Source organism: Pongo abelii, chromosome 2, assembly GCF_028885655.2.
Source record: "Pongo abelii isolate AG06213 chromosome 2, NHGRI_mPonAbe1-v2.0_pri, whole genome shotgun sequence".
NCBI classification, from domain to species: Eukaryota; Metazoa; Chordata; class Mammalia; order Primates; family Hominidae; genus Pongo; species Pongo abelii.
Genome location: NC_085928.1, coordinates 130,712,642 through 130,731,171, shown reverse-complemented (window position 1 = coordinate 130,731,171; position 18,530 = coordinate 130,712,642). Strand labels below are relative to the sequence as shown.

At 44.6% G+C, this 18,530-nt stretch overlaps 1 protein-coding gene across 4 annotated transcripts in view; it reads left to right on the top strand.

The window, feature by feature from the left end:
* Positions 1–5,431: 5,431 nt before the first annotated feature.
* NR1D2 (nuclear receptor subfamily 1 group D member 2) overlaps positions 5,432–18,530 on the top strand; it is a 36,979-nt gene continuing 23,880 nt past the window's right edge. The window contains exons 1-3 of one of the 4 annotated variants that reach the window (XM_024245073.3): positions 5,432–7,823; positions 16,772–17,038; positions 18,257–18,345. In XM_024245073.3, the coding sequence (XP_024100841.2) occupies positions 7,808–7,823; positions 16,772–17,038; positions 18,257–18,345 (372 nt within the window). In that variant the 5' untranslated portion in view covers positions 5,432–7,807. The other 3 variants (XM_063722167.1, XM_054552504.2, XM_009239274.3) reach the window with 3 other exon arrangements.

Below are 18,530 nucleotides of genomic sequence, written 5' to 3'. Positions count from 1 at the left end.
TATATATACATTATTGTGTAGACTGCACTCATTACATGTAGACATAACCCTTTTTCCTACTAGATTATTCTCCAAATGAACGAAAAGATATTAGATATTATTAAGATTGGACAATAAGAGACTCAGAATAGGCAAGAAACTGGGTCTATATCTGAAACATCATTTTACTGACCTTCAGCTCCACAGAGAATAAGCTCCTCAAAAATAGAGTGGAACCATTATGTGGAGTGGGGGCTTTTCTGTATCCACTTCTTATCTGACTTTCATTCCTTTCTCTGGAGCACCCATTCTCCTTATCCTAACACTTAGAAAAACACTTCCAGGGTGGAGGGGATAAAACCCTCTCATTGAGAAGTACAGTATCTTTTTTTTTCTTTTTTTCTTGAGACAGGGTCTCATATTGTTGCCCAGGCTGGAGTGCAGTAGTACGATCACTACTCACTGCAGCCTCTATCTCCCAGGCTCAAACGATCCTCCCATCTCAGCTGCCTGGGTAGCTGGGACCTCAGGCAGGAGCCACCACACCCAACAAATTTTTTAATTTTTTATAGAGACGGGCGCGGGGGTCTCACTATGTTCCCCAGGCTAGTCTTGAACCCTTGGGCTTAGGCCATTCTCCTGCCTCAGCCTCCCAAAGTGTTGTGATTACAGGTGTGAGCCACCGTGCCCAGCCATGTTAAAATTTTAACAAAGTAATGTGGTCCTTGAGTCAGGGTGCACTGTATATGTGTCTGATTCTTTAAAACTGTTCCCTTTTGAAAATGATAGTTGCAAAATATATTCCATCTCTTATGCTATTCAAGATATGACCTTGATGCTCCTGTTATAAAGAGATGAGGTCCATGTCCCCTACCCTTGGATCTGGGTGTGCTTGTGACTCCCTTTTAACCCATAATGCAGCAAAATTCATACCACATGTCTTCTGAGGCATGATCAGAAAAGGTGATGCAACTTCTCCCTTATCCCATGGAACACTTGCATTGGAGCCCTGACCTGCTCTGTAAGCAGTCTGACTGCCCTGAGGCTGCCATGTTGTGAGGAAGTCCAAAGTAGCCCACATGTAGAGATCTTGTGGAGGAGCCCTGTGACTACCTAAAGAGGGAAGTGCAGCTAGCTCCTAGCTGCTCCAACCCCCTGCTGTTCCAGCTCCACCCACTGTCTGATTGCCAAGAGACCCTGAGCCAGAAATGCCCAGCCAAGAGCTTCTCGGCTTCATCATAGATAACAAAATAATGCTGCTATCTTAAGCCACTAAGTTATGGGGTGATTTGTTATACTGCAGTAGTTGACTGGAATGTTCCCTAAAATGGGTGAGAATGATTCAAAATAATTCTATCAGTGAGGTTTCCTTAGTTACAAACAGGAGAAACTGACTCTGGCTAATTGAACAAATGTATACGATAAATGTCCAAATCAAGAAATGAGAAAAATAAGATAAAAATAAAATGGAAGGATGGAGATCAAGATAAAGAGCAGAAATCAATGAAACAAAAATAATTTAGTGAATCAATAAAGCAAAAAATTAGGCCATTGAAAAAGTTAACAAAGTAAATAAAAGTTTTGTAGGACTGATCAAGAAAGAAAAAGCACAAATAAATAAAATTAAGAATGGGAAACCAGGCCAGGAATGGTGGCTCACGACTTGTAATCCCAGCACTTTGGGAGGCCAAGTTGGGTGGATCATGAGGCCAGGAGTTCGAGACCAGCCTGACCAACATGGTAAAACCCTGTCTCTATTAAAATACAAAAATTAGCTGGGCATGGTGGCATGTGCCTGTAATCCCAGCTACTCAGGAGGCTGAGGCAGGAGAATGGCTTGAACCCAGGAGGAGGTGGAGGTTACAGTGAGCCGAGATCGTGCTACTGCACTCCAGTCTGGGTGACAGAGCGAGACTCCGTCTCAAAAAAAAAAAAAAAACAAAACAAAAAAAAACAAACAAAAAACAAAAAAGGGAAACTGTAGAGTTGATATCAATCAAAGAGATAAGAGGATACAAACAACTGTATTCCATTAAATGTGAAAGTTTATACAACATGGACAAACTCCTAGAATAATAGTTTATCAAACTGATTCAGGAAGACCAAGAAAGCCTCTAAATCTGTAATGATGAATTTGGTTGCCACTAGTCACTTGTGGCTATTGACACTTGAAATGTGACTACAGCAACTAAGGAATGAAATTTTGAATTTTATTTCATTTTAACTAATTTAAATTTAAATTTAAAAACTGACCAGGTGCATAGGCTCACACCTATAATCCTGGCACTTTGGGAGGCTGCGGTGGGAGGACTGCTTGAGGCCATGAATTCAAGACTAGCCTGGCAACATAGGGAGACTCCCATCTCTACAAAAAAAAAAAAATTACTGGGGTGTGGTGGTACACACCTGTGGTCCTAGCTAATTGAAAGGCTGAGGTGGGAGCATCTCGAGCCCATGAGTTTGAAGCTGTAATAAGTTATATGATTGCACCACGGTACTGCAGCTTGGGCGACAAAGCCAGACCTGTTTCTAAAAAAAAATTTAAAAAACTGCAACAGTGTGAATTTTTTTTTTTTCATGAAACACAACTTGACAGTTTTGGTTGGGCCGTATTTAACTTCAACCACTACATCTCATAAGCTATTATTATTGCATTGTAGTGTGTGTGCTGGAGTTGTGTACTGTTTTCAGTATTGCCCATAAACACATCACTGATCTTGTTGGTGTCAATGGATTGATTCAGTTTGAATGAGTTTTTTCTATGCACAGATGTAATAGTGGAATGTGTTTATTTGAATATTTTATGAAGACATCAAATCAGAAGACATAATTTACACAGTGATACATAAATCGTAATGGAAATTTTTATTATTTCGTTATAACAAAATCATTTTTCTAGTTAAAAATTAAGTGTAGACAAAGTTTTAAATTTAAAATAAAGACATATTATTGAGGCAGAATTGTGGAGAAATATAGAAGCTAATACCATGAATGAAACGGTAAAGAAAAAAATAGCCTGGAAGAAGGTACGTCACAAATGTCATGATGAACGGCAACTGCAATTGCTGTGGCACAGCAAACTGCCAGAGCTATTTGTTGCTATGTGATGACGTCACTGCTCTGAGACAAACATGCTTGGAAATTTTTGTGTTTTAAATGTCTCTGTTATCATTTCTAATAAGTAGATCTTGATATAGTCCACAAAAAAAGCACTTTGTGGTCTTCAATAATTTTAAGAGTGCAGAGTTCTGAGATCAAAAGTTTGAGAACTGCTGATCTAGGGCATAGAAAAGGCAGTTTAAGTGGCATGTTGTTTCGGTATTAGGAGCTAGCAGGACTCATTGGAACATTTTAAAATGAGGAATGACCTTAAATGTTTTTAATTGGCCTTATCTTTAATAGACTTCATCTTTCTCTTTTTTTCCTAATGCCCCTCCTTCATCTAGGTCCTCATACTGCAGTGCACCACTTGGCCTATCTTACTTGAGTTTGGGATAAGAGGACTCTAACATTTAGGCTCTTCTTTCCTTTATTCATATCTAGATGGATCTATCTTGTGTTGTTTCGCAGGCTCTGTTAATTGTATGTAAGGGCTAATGAGGTAGCTTTCCCAGGAAGTAATTTGCATTTTTAACAGATAACTTTTGAAGACATAGTCACTTCATTCAACAGTTATTTTGGTCAGAATGAGGAAGGTGGAGCAGGTAGAAATCCACCATGAATATTCTGAGAATCCCAACAGACTAAGCCATAGACACCACAGGATTAATAAATGAGGCTCCTTGGAATGACAGCAGCAAAAGGCAACTTCCACTGCAGCTACAGCACGCTGGGTACTGCTCAACCAGAGGATGCTGCTGAGCATCCTCCTCTGGCACTGAGGAGCCCAGCGAATTTCCAGTGGCCAGTGGTGTGGCTGGTGACCGACTTGGGTTATAGCTCTATAGCCTCTACTAGTTACTTGCAAAATCTCATAGGAAGAAGGCAGCCTCTAAAAAACGCTGAGGCTCATAGACACTGATATTATTTTACAGACATTATCATCGAAGAGAGAGTCTTATATCCTTTGCAATGGCTATTTTTCACTCACATTCTTCTTTTCAAATTTAAATAGTGGTAACCTCTTACACATTTTTAAATAGTCTATTTTATTTATTTACCTATTTATTTATTTATTTATTTGAGACAGAGTCTCAATCTGTTGCCTACGCTGGAGTGCAGTGGCATGATCTCAGCTTAAGATAAACTCTGCCTCCCGGGTTCAAGAGATTCTCGTGACTCAACCTCCCTAGTGGCTGGGATTACGGGTGTGTGCTACCACATCCGGCTAATTTTTGCATTTTTAGTAGAGACGGGGTTTTGTCATGTTGGCCAGGCTGGTCTTGAACTCCTTGCCTCAAGAGATCCGCCTGCCTTGACCTGTCAAAGTGCTGGGATTACAAGCGTGAGCCACCTCGCCCAGCCTAGAGCAGTACTGTGAACGTCAGAGTTCCCAAGCACCTCCTGCCTCCACAAACGCACAGCTTCTCCCACTATCAAACATCCTGCAACACGGTGGTACATTTGTTACCACTAATGAACCTACACTGATACATCATTAAAAGCCACAGTTTATTTTTTTATTTTATTTTTTAGAGACAGAGTTTTGCTCTTGTTGCCCAGGCTGGGCATGATCTCGGCTCACCGCAACCTCCGCCTCCCAGGTTCAAGCGATTCTCCTGCTCCACCCTCCATATTAGCTGGGATTACAGGCATGTGCCACCATGCCCGGCTAATTTTGTGTTTTTAGTAGAGACGGGGTTTCTCCATGTTGGTCAGGCTGGTCTCGAACTCCTGATCTCAGATGATCCGCCCTCCTCGGCCTCCCACAGTGCTGGATGAGCCACCGCGCCCGGCCTCAAAGCCATAGTTTACATTAGGATACACTTTTTTTTTTTTTTTTTTTTGAGACGGGATCTGCTCGCTCTGTCACCCAGACTGGAATGCACTGGGGAGATCATGACTCACTGCAGCCTCAACCTCCCAGATCAAGAGATGCTCCTGCACCAGCGTCTTGAGTAGATGGGACTACAGGTGCACACCACCAAACCCGGCTAATTTTTGTATTTTTTGTAGAGACGGAGTTTCGCCATATTGCCCAGGCTAGTCTCCGATTCTCCAATACCTGGGCTCAATGATCCTCCCACATCAGTCTCCCAAAGTGCTGGGATTACAGGTGTGAGCCACTGCGCCCAGCCAGGGCTCACTCTTGACGTTGTAGGTTCTACAAGTTTTGACAAATGTGTAAAAACATATATTCATCATTATAGTATCATACAGAATACTTTCCCTGCCCTAAAAATCCTCTGTGTTCTATTCATCCCTCCTTCCCCTCTAGCCTTTAGTAACCACTGATCTTTTTTACTGTCTCCAGTTTTGCCTTTTCTTCTTCTTTTTTTTTTCTTTTGAGACGGAGTTTCGCTCTTTTTGCCCAGGCTGGAGTGCAATGGCGCGATCTCGGCTCACCGCAACTTCCGCCTTCCGGGTTCAAGCGATTCTCCTGCCTCAGCCTCCCGAGTAGCTGGGATTACAGGCATGCGCCACCACCCCGGCTAATTTTCTATTTTTAGTAGAGATGGGGTTTCTCCATGTTGGTCAGGCTGGTCTTGAACTCCCGACCTCAGGTGATCCACCCGCCTTGGCCTCCCAAAGTGCTGGGATTACAGGCGTCAGCTCCCGCGCCCGGCCCAGTTTTGCCTTTTCTAGAAGGTCGTATAGTTGGAATCATACAGTACATAGCCTTTTTAGAGTGGCATCCTCTTTTATTTCTTTTCTGCCTTCTAGTCTGTTCATATTAACCTCATTTTACCTGTGTAGAAGCAGATGGCAGTTGATACATGAAAATGAAAAAGAAAGCAAGCAAGCTACAAAGTGTGGCCTGGGGAACTCTTGCATCAGCATCACATGAGGGTGATAAATTCCAGAAGTAGGGAAGAATAGAGGGCTACTGTGGTTAGGGAACTGTGTTTAGAAGGGTTTGGGTATCAAGAGAGCCTTGGAAAGAGAAGCAGGACCCACATCTGTGCAGGGCGAAGCAGGTCACGTTAAGCCGTTGAATTTTTTCAAAGTGTAACACGAAGCCATTGGAGAGTTTTGAGCAGAGTAATCAGATCTTATTTACATTTTAAAAATAACACTTTCACTGCTGGGGAGAAGTGACTGTAGGAGGACCCAAGGAGCACTCTCCTAGTTAGGGAACCAGAGCAGTAGCTGAGCCAGGAGATAATGGTTTGTTCTAGCAATGCCAACGGTGAGAAACAGGGATTGAACATATTTTGAAGGTAGAATAGCTCAGACTTGCTAATGGATTGAATGGAGAATAAAAGGCAGTGAGAGAGAGTGTTAGGAGAGAAACATAACTTTGCTGGCTTCACGAACTTGCAGATTTACCAAAATAGTAAATATTGATATGGTGAAGACACCTGGGGGTGGGGAAACAGGGTGTTGCACATGTAAATGTCTTCCACGTGACATTTTCCCCACATGTAAATGTCTTCCACGTGACATTTTCCCCACATTCTATACTGAAAAATTTCAGAGCAAACTGGAAAGAATTTTACAAGCAACATCCGTATCCCCATCGCCTAAGTTTAACATCTTACTATATCATCTATTCATGCCTCTATCAGCCCATCTTACTTTACTAATGCGTTTAAATTGCGGGCATCAATGCACTTTCCTCATAATTCACCTCAGCACGCATACAATTTATGTCTAGCTTTTTTCTTTTGATCTAAAATTTACATTCAAGGTGAAACGCCCAGATCTTGACTGCACATTAACTAAGTTCGGACACACGCGTACACCCGTCTAAAATATGAGATGCAAAAAAGCGGCATAATCAAACGGGCTGCTGCATGTAGGAATCTGGAGATTAGAAGAGAGATCTTGGCTTGAAATATAAATCTGGGAATCACAAGAACATAGGTCTACTTAAGCTATGAGATTGGATAAAATCACCTAGAGGGTGCAGAGGAAAAGGGTAGGGTTTGTGCCCTCCGAGACCAGCGTTTGGAGGTCGGTCGGGCGGGAGCTGGGGAGCGCAGGGGTTGAGCACGCCCGAGCCAGCCGGCCCAGCCAGGGTCCTGAGAAGCACCTCTGCTCGGCGCCAAGCCACCGCTTTGACCTAAGAGCCACCAGGTGGGGGGGTAGGGCTAGGGAGCAGGGCGTGGAGGGGACTCCCGGCCAAAGGCGGGAAGGGCAGCCGGGAGGGGAGGAGGAGGAGGGGAGGAATATGCGACGGAGGGAAACGGAGAAGAGGTTTACGGCACGGAAGGGAAAAACGAAGGAAGAGGAGGGGCTCGGCACGGAGAAGGAAGGGGAGAAGGGGGAAGCGCAGGAGAAAAGGGGAGCCGGGGAGCCGGGAAGCGAGCGAGCGGGCAGGCGGGCGGGCGGGAGGCGAGCGGTGGGGCGGAGTCGCCGCAGCGGCCGGCCGAGGGCGGGCGGAGGGAGGGGGTGTGTGCGCAGGTCACATGGTCGCGGCTGCCCTCCCAGTCAGCCGCCCTCGCCGCCGCGGTGCGCTGGCTGCAGGAAGCCGCCGCGCCGCCGCTTTTGTTGTCAGGGTCCTCGCGAGGAGCGCCGCTCGCCGGCCGCCGCCACCCTTTCTCGCTGCAGCCTGCTCTGCGCTGCGCTGCCTGGGGCCCGTGCGCCCCGCCCGCTCTGCCCATGAGGGGGCCCCGCGACCACCGCTGCTTCCATCCCGGGGCGGCGCGGCGCTGAGGCGGCGGCGGCGGCGGCGCTGCCCCCTCTGCGGGAAGCAGGCGGCCCCGGCCCCCTCCGCGAGGGCACCATGGAGGTGAATGCGGGTAAGAGCCGGACTGCGGCGGGTGGGGGATGGCCGGAGGGAGCGCTCGGAGCCCGTGGGGCACTTCGCGGGGCGGCGGCAGGGGGTGTCCCCATGGCCGGTGGGCGGGGTGGGCTGCTGCGGGCCCCGTGTGCGCCTCTGGCTCGGTTCCCATCGCCCCCCGGGCCGCCCCGCGCCCGCCCTCCTGTCTCCCTGCAAAGCCGCAGCGCGGCCTGGCGGCGGCCGGCCCGGCCCCCCCCTCACATGGCCCGGCCGCGCGAGCCACGTGCGCGCTGTGTTTACGTTCGGCGGCGCGCGGGCGCCGGTTGGCTGGGCGGGTGCGTGACGCGGCATTACATAATGGGCGCTGAGGCGGTGGCGGCGGGCGGGGACACGTGAGGCCGCTCGGCTCCCTGACCCACATTCCCCGGGGCCGCAGGGACACGTGGGGGCGGGCGCGCGGGCGCGCGCGCTGGCTGGGAGCGCCGCAGCCTCCCGGGAGGCTCCGCCCCTTTGGAAGCCTCGGGGCAGTGACGTCGCCGCGATTCCCTCCTCCCCCGCGGGGTTGCACACTGCGGAGGAGGCCGCGCGTGCGCGCTCGCTGAGCTCCCGCGGCGGGGCGTCCCCGAGGCGGGCGCTGACACCGCAGTGCGCCGGACGCCGCAAGCTCTTTTCGCGAGGTGACCCCAAGGCGCGGACCCCGCGCAAACCAAACGAACCGGCGCCTGGGGAGGCTGGTAGCTGCATACCTTGCAGATTCCGAGGAGGAAGTGCGGGGCGAGGGCGTGCTGCAGGCCGGAGGAGGCGCCTCGGGGAAGGCTTGGGGCTTTCCCGAAGGGATACGCTCGAAGGAGATCCGAAGTGCTTCGATCCCGAGCGACGCCCCGCAGACTGGGTAGCACCGCCCCTGTTAGGATGCCGCCTGACTGTTTACAGAAAAAACCGTTTTCTCTAGGATGCGACCTGTCTCATACACCCACAGTCTTAAAAACTGCTTCCAGATCCCTTCGGGCTGGAGTTTTCCAGTAAACGGGTCACACGCGGAGCTGAGCGTGCAGCTCACGTATGGTCAGGATGACTCAGGTGATCATAGGTGACTCCAACACCATATGTAAGACTGGCCATTCTTCATTTAAATTAAAAAAAATTAACCTGTGGGTCGCTGACTTTTCCTGAATCTGATCAAGAGAATTTGGCTTTATAAATATTTTTGTTCTCACATTTTGTTACATTGCAACGGAACAACAGGGTGCCCTTCCCTCTTCTTGTCTGCCCCAATTGATGGGGCAGATCTGAAGTGAGTGAGGTTATGGAAACAGCCAGCTTTTGTTTTATTTTTTGAGTTGTAATGCGCCTCTAAGAATCTTGCCTCGATAACAAGTGTATTGTGAACTTTTCACCAAGAGTAAAAGTAAAGTCATTTTCTAATTGTGTTTTATTTACCTATTTTTAGAATTTACTTATTTTTTTAACCTGTTGCCTCACAAAAATCTGGATCTAATTGTGTTTTGATTACCTAATGGGCCTACTTAGCCTTTGAGGGTATTTTTAAAATTTAATGAGTTTATCATAGAATTAAATTTATACATGTCAGAATTCAGAGGTGATCAGGGTGAACCTCTTCTAACCCACCCTTTAGCATGAATTCTAATAGCTTTGGTAACTTCATAAGGGCTGGCTCAATTAGGAAGTTTTTCTCTGGTTTGAGCCCTCTTCCAATACTTCGCTGAACAAAATCTTGCCTTGTGGAGCTACACATTATAAAAATTCCTCTGGATGAATGTTGACCATCCCCTTTCCCCTTCAGTTCTTCCATTTACAGTTCTCATCTCTTGGTCCTTGCCCAGCATTGTTTTTTGTGATCACTCATCATCCTTGTTGCCCTTTGGGATGGAGCACCCAGAAGTGAACAGGCTCTTGTGGAAGTGGTTGGATAATTATCAAGTTCAAAGTTGCCCTCTTTGTCTTGAATCCTGTTGCAAATGAATTCCCTGGCAGGCTTAGTATTTTTGGCATGTTGCTTTGCTGACTCACAGTAACCTTGCAGTCAACTAGGACCTTTCATGTGAACTATTATGAAGTTAGATTTCATTCATTGTGCAGATAATTGCATGACCTGAAGTATAGGAATTTACAGTGACCATTCTTAAAATTTCTCTTGTTCATTTGGCCTTAAGTTCAAAGCTGTTACAAGCTGCTACCCACCACGTTTACAGTTTCTGCCATCTATCTGTAAGCGGGAGGTCTAATAAGAATTACCTTTAACTGGCCGGGCGCAGTGGCTCACGCCTGTAATCCCAGCACTTTGGGAGGCTGAGCCGGGCGGATCCCCCGAGGTAAGGAGTTCGAGACCAGCCTGGCCAACATGGTGAAATCCCGTCTCTATTAAAAGGACAAAAATGAGCCGGGCGTGGTGGTGGGCTCCTGTAATCCCAGCTACTCATGAGGCTGAGGCGGCAGAATAGCTTGAACCTGGGAGGTGAAGGTTGCAGTGAGCCGAGATTGCGCTACTGCACTCCAGCCTGGGCGACAAGAGCGAGACTCCATCTCAAATAAAAAAGCCTTTTAACTTTCGAATTTTTGTAAACATTGACCAAGGTGGGGCCAGATTCAGTGCTGTGTGGCACACCTCTACCCTTCCCTCTAGTTTGGTATCAGTTGACAAACATTCAGCCAGTGATCCTGTAATCTTACTGTCCTTCATGACATCTCTATGTCTGCTCGCCCCGTGAGTAACATGTGAAAACAGTGGAGTGAAAGACTTGGAAAAAAACTGGAGAGGTGGAGCAAGGAAAAGCAAGAATTGAAGAAAGAAGTTGTTCGACTGGTCAGTAGGGTTAAGAGATTCAAAAGGTAGTGTGGAAATAACCTGCAAAGAAACCACTGGATCCTTAAGACACATTAAAAAATGAGGTGAATAATGGATAGGGAGGATTAGTTACTTTGGTTTGAACCATTCTGATGGAACTCTTCTAGTATAATGATGACGAAAAAATAATCATCAGCTTCTTACTCTGTGCCAGGCCCTTTACATGTGTTCCTCATGTTAATTCCATGAAGGAAGGTGTTGCCACCATCTTAATGATGAGGGGCTAAGTAAATTGAAGCTAAATAACTTACTCAGGCAAGTAGTAGAGCCAGAATTTGAATCCACGAAATTTACTTGGGAACACAAACTGTTAACTACTGTGCTATATAATGTACTATAGCCTGCATAATATTTGAAGATTTATGCGCAACTTGGTGGTCCTGTCTTGAGGGTGAAGGAGATACTGCATGTGTATGGATCCCCACTCAATTTGCAGTAATATATGTAGGTTATAGCTGGTGGAAAAGGATAGTCATCTGCAGGGCCTCCCAGTTTCATCAGTCCTCTCTTTAGTCATGCTGGCTTATTTCTAGATATTAGATTACACCTTGACCTCCCTTCTCCAGTAATTTACATGGAGATAAAAATAATGTCTATTTTATAAAATAAGACCGATTTGGCTGGGCGCGGTAGCTCATGCCTGTAATCCCAGCACTCTGGGAGGCTGAGATGGGCGGATCACCTGAGGTCAGGAGTTCGAGACCAGCCTGGCCAACATGTGAAACCCTGTCTCTACTAAAAATACAAAAATTAGCCGGGTGTGGTGGCGGGTGCCTGTAATCCCAGCTACTTGGGAGACTGAGGCAGGAGAATCGCTTGAACCCAGGAGGCGGAGGTTGCAGTGAGCCGAGATCATACCATCGCACTCCATCCTGGGTGACAGAGCGAAACTCCGTCTCAAAAAAAAAAAAAAAAAACCCACACCATTTATTTTTGTGTCACCCTATTTAAAAAATGTCTCTTATGTGATACATCGTTTGATAATTTAAACAGTCTTCAATTCCCCACTTAGATATTGCCACCTTGGATGTGTTTGCCCCTTGATCTCTGCCCTCTTTAGTATGATCCTCAGCAGTTCACGATCATTTGTATGAAACATTGCTCCTAATAACATAGGTGTTTCCCCAGTTGGCCTATAAGGCATTTCAGGGAAAGGACCATGCTGTTCTCTGGACCCCTGACACCTAGGACACAATTGGAATTTTAGTGCTTCAGTTAGGTCTACTTTACCACCCTTTGAGTAGAAATTATTTATAACACTTTTAAAATGAGAAAACTAAAGCTTCCTGGTGATAAAATGTTTTGTTCTGAGTCACAAGGCAGAAAAGTACAGTCATGACCTGAAGTCAAACATAATCTCCAGGATGGTGGACAGAGGGAGTTGGGAGGGTTTTGATGATGGACAAGTCTAGAAAATGGGTAAGAAGACCCCAATATATGCAGGAATATCAGTGCTTCCTAGGAGTACAAAATTGGATATTGACTTAAGGCTTGTCTGAAGTTGACTACTGGGTAAGCCCTAGCCTTGGGAACCTGGCCCAGGCCCAGGGTCCCTTTCAACTGAAAATAGAGGACTGCTTCAGCTAACTTTAGCTCAGGGTTTCAAAGAGGTACATACTGCCTGTTTCTTGGAGATGTTGGGACTTGCTGGTTTGGGGATTTTTACTCTTCTTACTTTATCATCAAAAACAGTGTATGAAAAAAGCGCTTTAATAATCCTTATGAACACCATTTCATTTCAGTCTTGTAATAAGTGGCAGATATTCCAATTTTATAGAGGATGACTCAGGCTTAGAAAGATTGAAAGTGACTTGCTTGCTCAGGTCTTCTCACCAAATAAGTTTGTACTCCGGAATTGGACAACCTTGACTTTAAACTCTGGCCTGCCACTTAGTGGCTGACTTATCCTCTCTGAACTCCTTGTTTACAAAAATGAGTTAATGAAAGTTAATTCACAGAGTTCTTCTTGTGAGGATGAAATTGTGTCATTTTATTCCTGACATCCAGTAGGTACTTGGTGACTTGTAGTTTCACTTTCCTTTCTTCATTAGGTTGAGGAACTACTAGATGTACTCCTTATCTTCTAAGAAATTAAAATTTAACCCATTTGGGTTGCTATCAGTCAGGTTTATAGATGGGTGTCTAGTAGCAAGAGTAGATGCTAAGACAACTAAATCATTATTGAAGGTCTTGCTAGGAGAATGCAGCTACTTCTAGATGGGTCTTCTTTGATTTTCTGGTGCCTGGCACAGATGCTTATTTTCTTAAGACAGGAATTGGATCTTCACTGGATTGATAATAGCCCAGTAGTTTCTTTTAGGTTGGATATTGAAGCTTTTGCAAAGGAAATTGTTTTTTGGTTAATTATGATACAGTCCATTGCCCCATCAGTGCTTGCAACCAATTTTTAAGCTATCTGCATAGCTCTAATTTCTTTTCTTTTCTTTTTCTTTCTTTCTTTTTTTTTTTTGAGATGGAGTTTCGCTCTTGTTGCCCAGGCTGGAGTGCAATGGTGCCATCTTGGCTCACTGCAACCTCCACCTCCTGGGTTCAAGTGATTCTCCTGTCTCAGCCTCCTGAGGAGCTGGGATTACAGGCATCTGCCACCACACCTGGCTAATTTTGTATTTTCAGTAGAGATGGGACTTCTCCATGTTGGTCAGGCTGGTCTCCCGACCTCAGGTGATCCGCCTGCCTTGGTCTCCCAAAGTGCTGAGGTTACAGGCGTGAGCCACTGTGCCCGGCCAGCTCTAATTTCTAAAAGTTTATTTCTTAGCTAAGGTAGTCAGCAGATCTTGTGAACATAAATGACTGAAAATGGGGGCCCTAGGAAAGTCTTACTTCCAAGGAAAAACATCACTTTCTTATCTTTTATTTTCCTGAGATGTTAGATGTGAATTTAGTACCAAAGACACTGTTTTAGAGAAGACAAATAGCTGTGAGATCTTCCTTTGGAATTTCATTGAGGACTAAGAATATTTGTCTTTGTAAAGTGTCCTATTGTGAGTGGAGACACCTGTGAAAAAGTAGCAGTGTGCTAATACCTGGAATTTTTAATGTGGACTTAAGATCTCTAAAGTTATATAAAGACAGCACAATGGTTTTATCCAGTAACATGACACTGGCTAGGTTGCTAGGTTAAATTGGTTTCTCTTTGGATTCACAGGGTAGTAATGATACTCTGGAGGCTGTATTGATGAAAACATCAATCTTTAAAACTATAGGCCAATTTGTGTTTGAATTCACTGATTGTAGCCATTTTTAAACTTCAGTGTGCAAATAATTGCCTGGAGAGCTTGTTAAAATTGCACGTTCCTGAGGATGTGTTCTCCAGTCTGGGCAGGGCCTTGGAAACATGTATTCTGAAAAAGCACCAGCTAGTTTTGAGGATATGTATTTTACATAATTTCTCTGGGTGATGAAAATAAACTCGAAGTTGGGAATCTTTCTTCTTGTGTTTGTAGTTTTGGAGTTTTTAGATTTTAGAATGAATGGTAGATGAAAACAGCCTTGGTCACTTTGTCTTCCAGGGAGCACAGATGAAGCAGTTGGCTTGTGGCAGTGTTCTTCAAACTTGGATGTGCATCAGAATCACCAAGAAGGCTTATTAAAGTTTCTGATGCAGTAGATCTGGAGCAGAGCCTGATAATTTGCATTTCTAACAGATTCTGGTGATACTGATGCCCCTAGTCCAGGGCCCACACTTTGAGATGGTTGGTTTGTAGTTAGGGACCACGTTGCAGGAAAAATATTAATTGCAGGATTAATTAAGGTGAGATGCACATAGCAAGAGAGCATATGGACAGTGGGTCTAACTGGGAAGAGCAGATTTGCACCTCTCACCTCATGATCGATTCCAGGCATAGGCTTCCTGAATAAAATGATGGAATTGTCTACGTTAGTGATATTTTTGTCTTAAAAATCAAGTGCATATAGTTGAATTTATGTATGTTAAATTTGTGTCTGGGCTGGGCACGGTGGCTCACACCTGTAATCTCAGCACTTTGGGAGGTGGAGGTGGGTGGATCAACTGAGGTCAGAAGTTCGTGACCAGCCTGGGCAACATGGTGAAACCCTGTCTCTACTAAAAAAAAAACAAAAACCAAAAACAAAAATTAATCAGGCGTGGTGGCGGGCGCCTGTAGTCGCAGCTACTCAGGAGGCTGAAGGAGGAGAATCACGTGAACCCGGGAGGTGGAGGTTGCAGTGAGCTGAGGTTGCGCCACTGCACTCCAGCCTGGACAACAGAGCAAGACTCCATCTCAAAAAAAAAAAAAAATTGTGTCTGATGAAAAACATTGTGTGTTTCTTGGCATAGTAGGCACCTGTTTTATCTTCCCTTCTGGGTTGCACTCAAACCCCTTGAGAGTTGTGGTTGTGCCTTCCTCCTCAGAGGGTTTGTTTCTTAGCCTCAATATATATAATTGGTGCTTAAAAACATATCTGTTATCTACTACCTGACAGACTAAAAGTGACTTTAAATTTCTCTGCCTGTTTTTTTTTTTTTCTTGCCTGAAGACGGAAATGTCTATCTTTTTGGGATTGTTTTGGCCTCAGCGTTTTGCTGTGTGGATTTTTGTTTAAAAATGATTGATAGGCCGGGCGCGGTGGCTCACGCCTGTAATCCCAGCACTGGGAGGCTGAGGTGGGTGGATCACCTGAGGTCAGGAGTTCGAGACCAGTCTGACCAACATGGTGAAACCCCATCTCTACTAAAAAAAATTACAAAACTTGGCTGGGGGTGGTGGCATGCGACTGTAGTCCCAGCTATTCAGGAGGCTGAGACAGGAAAATTGCTTGGACCCAGGAGGTGGAGGTTGCTGTAAGCCAAGATCGTGACACTGCACTCCAGCCTGGGTGACAGAGTGAGACTCCATCTCAAAAAAAAAAAAAAAAAAAGTCAAGGCCAGTTTTCAGAAGGGTTGTGGCAGTTATATAAAATTGCGAATCACATTTTGAAAATAGCTCTGTGTAGAGGGAATTAGCTTCAGCCTTACTGTTATTCTGTATGTATAGCATGCATTCTTCTAGCATCTTTAACACCTATAAAGAGCGAGTCAGAAGAACAAGTAGTGAGTCTGGATTTCTTAAGAGCTGCTTAGAGATGAATGGCATAATGGGGTAGAGAAGGGAGAGTATTGAACTGGGGATTGGTTAGTGGATAGACTATTGAACTGGGGATTGGTTAGTGGATAGCCACATATGTCTTCTGGGAACACCAAAACAGAAAGGTGTGGGAGCAAGGGCTGTGAAAGGATCCCTGTTTTGAGATAATTTACCTTATCTACCATTCTAAATGTTACATCTGTTCTGGATTAACCTGTGCTTTTAGCCAAGTGTTGGGGGAGGCAAATGATAAATTCATTGTTTCTAGGATTGTGTCAGATAACAGTATAACAGGAGGCAAAGAAGAGACCAGAACCAGATTTCTTCATGGCCAGTTTGTTTAAGCAACGAAGTTACTTAGGAGCATTTTTTAGTCCTTTTAGGAAAATATTGGAAAATGAAAAGCTTTAGGTGTGAGGGTCTGCATGTGCTCAGAATATCCAAGCCGGTGAAATCCTTCTCACTTAATTTTTTCTTTCTTTGAGACGGGGTCCTGCTCTGTCTCCAGGCTAGAGTGCAGTAGCATGATCATGGCTCACTACAGCCTTGAACTCCTAGGCTCAAGTGATCCTCTCACTTTACCCTTCTAGTAGCTGGGACTACTAGAGGTGCTGGGTGCAAACCACATGCAGCAAGTTTTTAAATTTTTTTGTAGAAACAGCATTACCTTATGTTGCCCAGGCTGGCCTCAAATTCCTGGGCTCAAGCTACAATCCTCCCACCTCAGCCCCCAAAGTACTATGATTACAGGCATGAGCCAGTGTGCCGGGCCTATCTTCCTTTTTAAATCAGTGGGAACATGTGCTTTGAACTTTGCAGAAGCAGGACGAATAATGGGAAATAAGGAAATACTTTACTTTTTGCTTTTGGTGTAAGCAAACATTTCATATCAGTATCCTGTTTCTAAAGTTAACGGCTTTACTGTTGAGATTTGCAAAAATAAAAAATACATATTATCTTGTATCTAATTATGTGATTTTCCTCCTATTTTCTAGGAGGTGTGATTGCCTATATCAGTTCTTCCAGCTCAGCCTCAAGCCCTGCCTCTTGTCACAGTGAGGGTTCTGAGAATAGTTTCCAGTCCTCCTCCTCTTCTGTTCCATCTTCTCCAAATAGCTCTAATTCTGATACCAATGGTAATCCCAAGAATGGTGATCTCTCCAATATTGAAGGCATCTTGAAGAATGATCGAATAGATTGTTCTATGAAAACAAGCAAATCGAGTGCACCTGGGATGACAAAAAGTCATAGTGGTGTGACAAGTAAGTTACTTTAGTTTTCTAAAGATTGCTGCCATTAATTGCAAATGGGGCTTATTTTATCAGCTTTTCATTTAGGGGACCATTATGTTTCTGGGTACAGTTTTCACTCCCTGCTGGGTAATCATACATCATTAGTTAGGGAAGAAATCAGTGATGATTTTAGAAGTTATAACCTAGGGGCTGTCATTAATTCTTGCCTCAGAGCAAGATATGTGGTGATGTACTCTGCCTGACCCTGGTCCCTCTAGGGTACCCTCTTTTACTATATTTCACAGTTACTTTTCTTCTGAACTACTAGAACTAAGTCTTGTTTCTAGAACAGAGTACTTGCTCATTGTGGGAAGGGGTTACATTAGTGAAACTGGATTTGGGAACATTTGGGATTAGGAAATGTTGGATTGGGATAACCAAATGAGTAGAGGGATTTGGACCTATCTGGCCTCTGTAGGTGAAGTAAATTGACACAGCTACCTGTGGAGAGACATCTCTTTCCACCTTTTATTGATTGATTTCTCTGTCTGAATTCTTAATTGTTATCCAGAGAATTGTTTTCTTAGTTCTGGTTGCATATCTGGTGTAAAGTAACTCTAAATTTACAAAATTTCTTATTTCCTGCCGACAGGTCTGGAAAAAAAATAAATTTACAAAATTTCAGCATAATTCTAAAATCAGGAAAGGAAAAATCTGGGTCAGTGAGGTATTTTTGTCAGTGCCATAAGTTGTATTTAAAAGAAAATTATGGCTGGGTGTGGTGGCTCACACCTGTAATCCCAACATTTTTGGAGGCTGAGTGGGGCAGAGTCCAGGAGTTCAAGACCAGCCTGGGCAATATGGCAAAACCCCATCTCTACTAAAAATACAAAAATTAGCTGGGTGTGGTGGTGCATGCCTGTAGTCCCAGCTACTTGGGAGGCTGAATGGCATGAGAATCACTTGAACCTGGGAAGTGTGGAGGTTGCAGTGAGCCGAGATCACGCCACTGCATTCCAGCCTGGGCGACAGAGGGAGACTCTCTCTTAAAAAAAAAGAAACAAAAAACATAAGAAAATTATGATTATGATTACTTTTGATTTGAAAATATTTTTCTTTTACATTGTGAAAGTAGATACGTATCTTTTAAAAGCTCTTACAAGTTGAATGAAATAAAATATCTAATTGGAAAGAAAACAGACTCAGTGTTTCTTCCTACTTTTTACTTTACGTCCTTTTGTGTCCTAGAATTTAGTGGCATGGTTCTACTGTGTAAAGTCTGTGGGGATGTGGCGTCAGGATTCCACTATGGAGTTCATGCTTGCGAAGGCTGTAAGGTAAAGCATGCTTTTGTTTCTTTAAGCTACTGATTCTGGGATTTAAGAAGTTGGGTTTAGATTTACCCATTTCTGCAATTGATAGTCTGAGAAACAGTGAGAAGTCAGCTGCTCTTTTTAAGTTTTAAGCATTTTATGTAGTGTATAAGCGTAACTTGTTTTGAATAATATTCTTAATTCAGTGA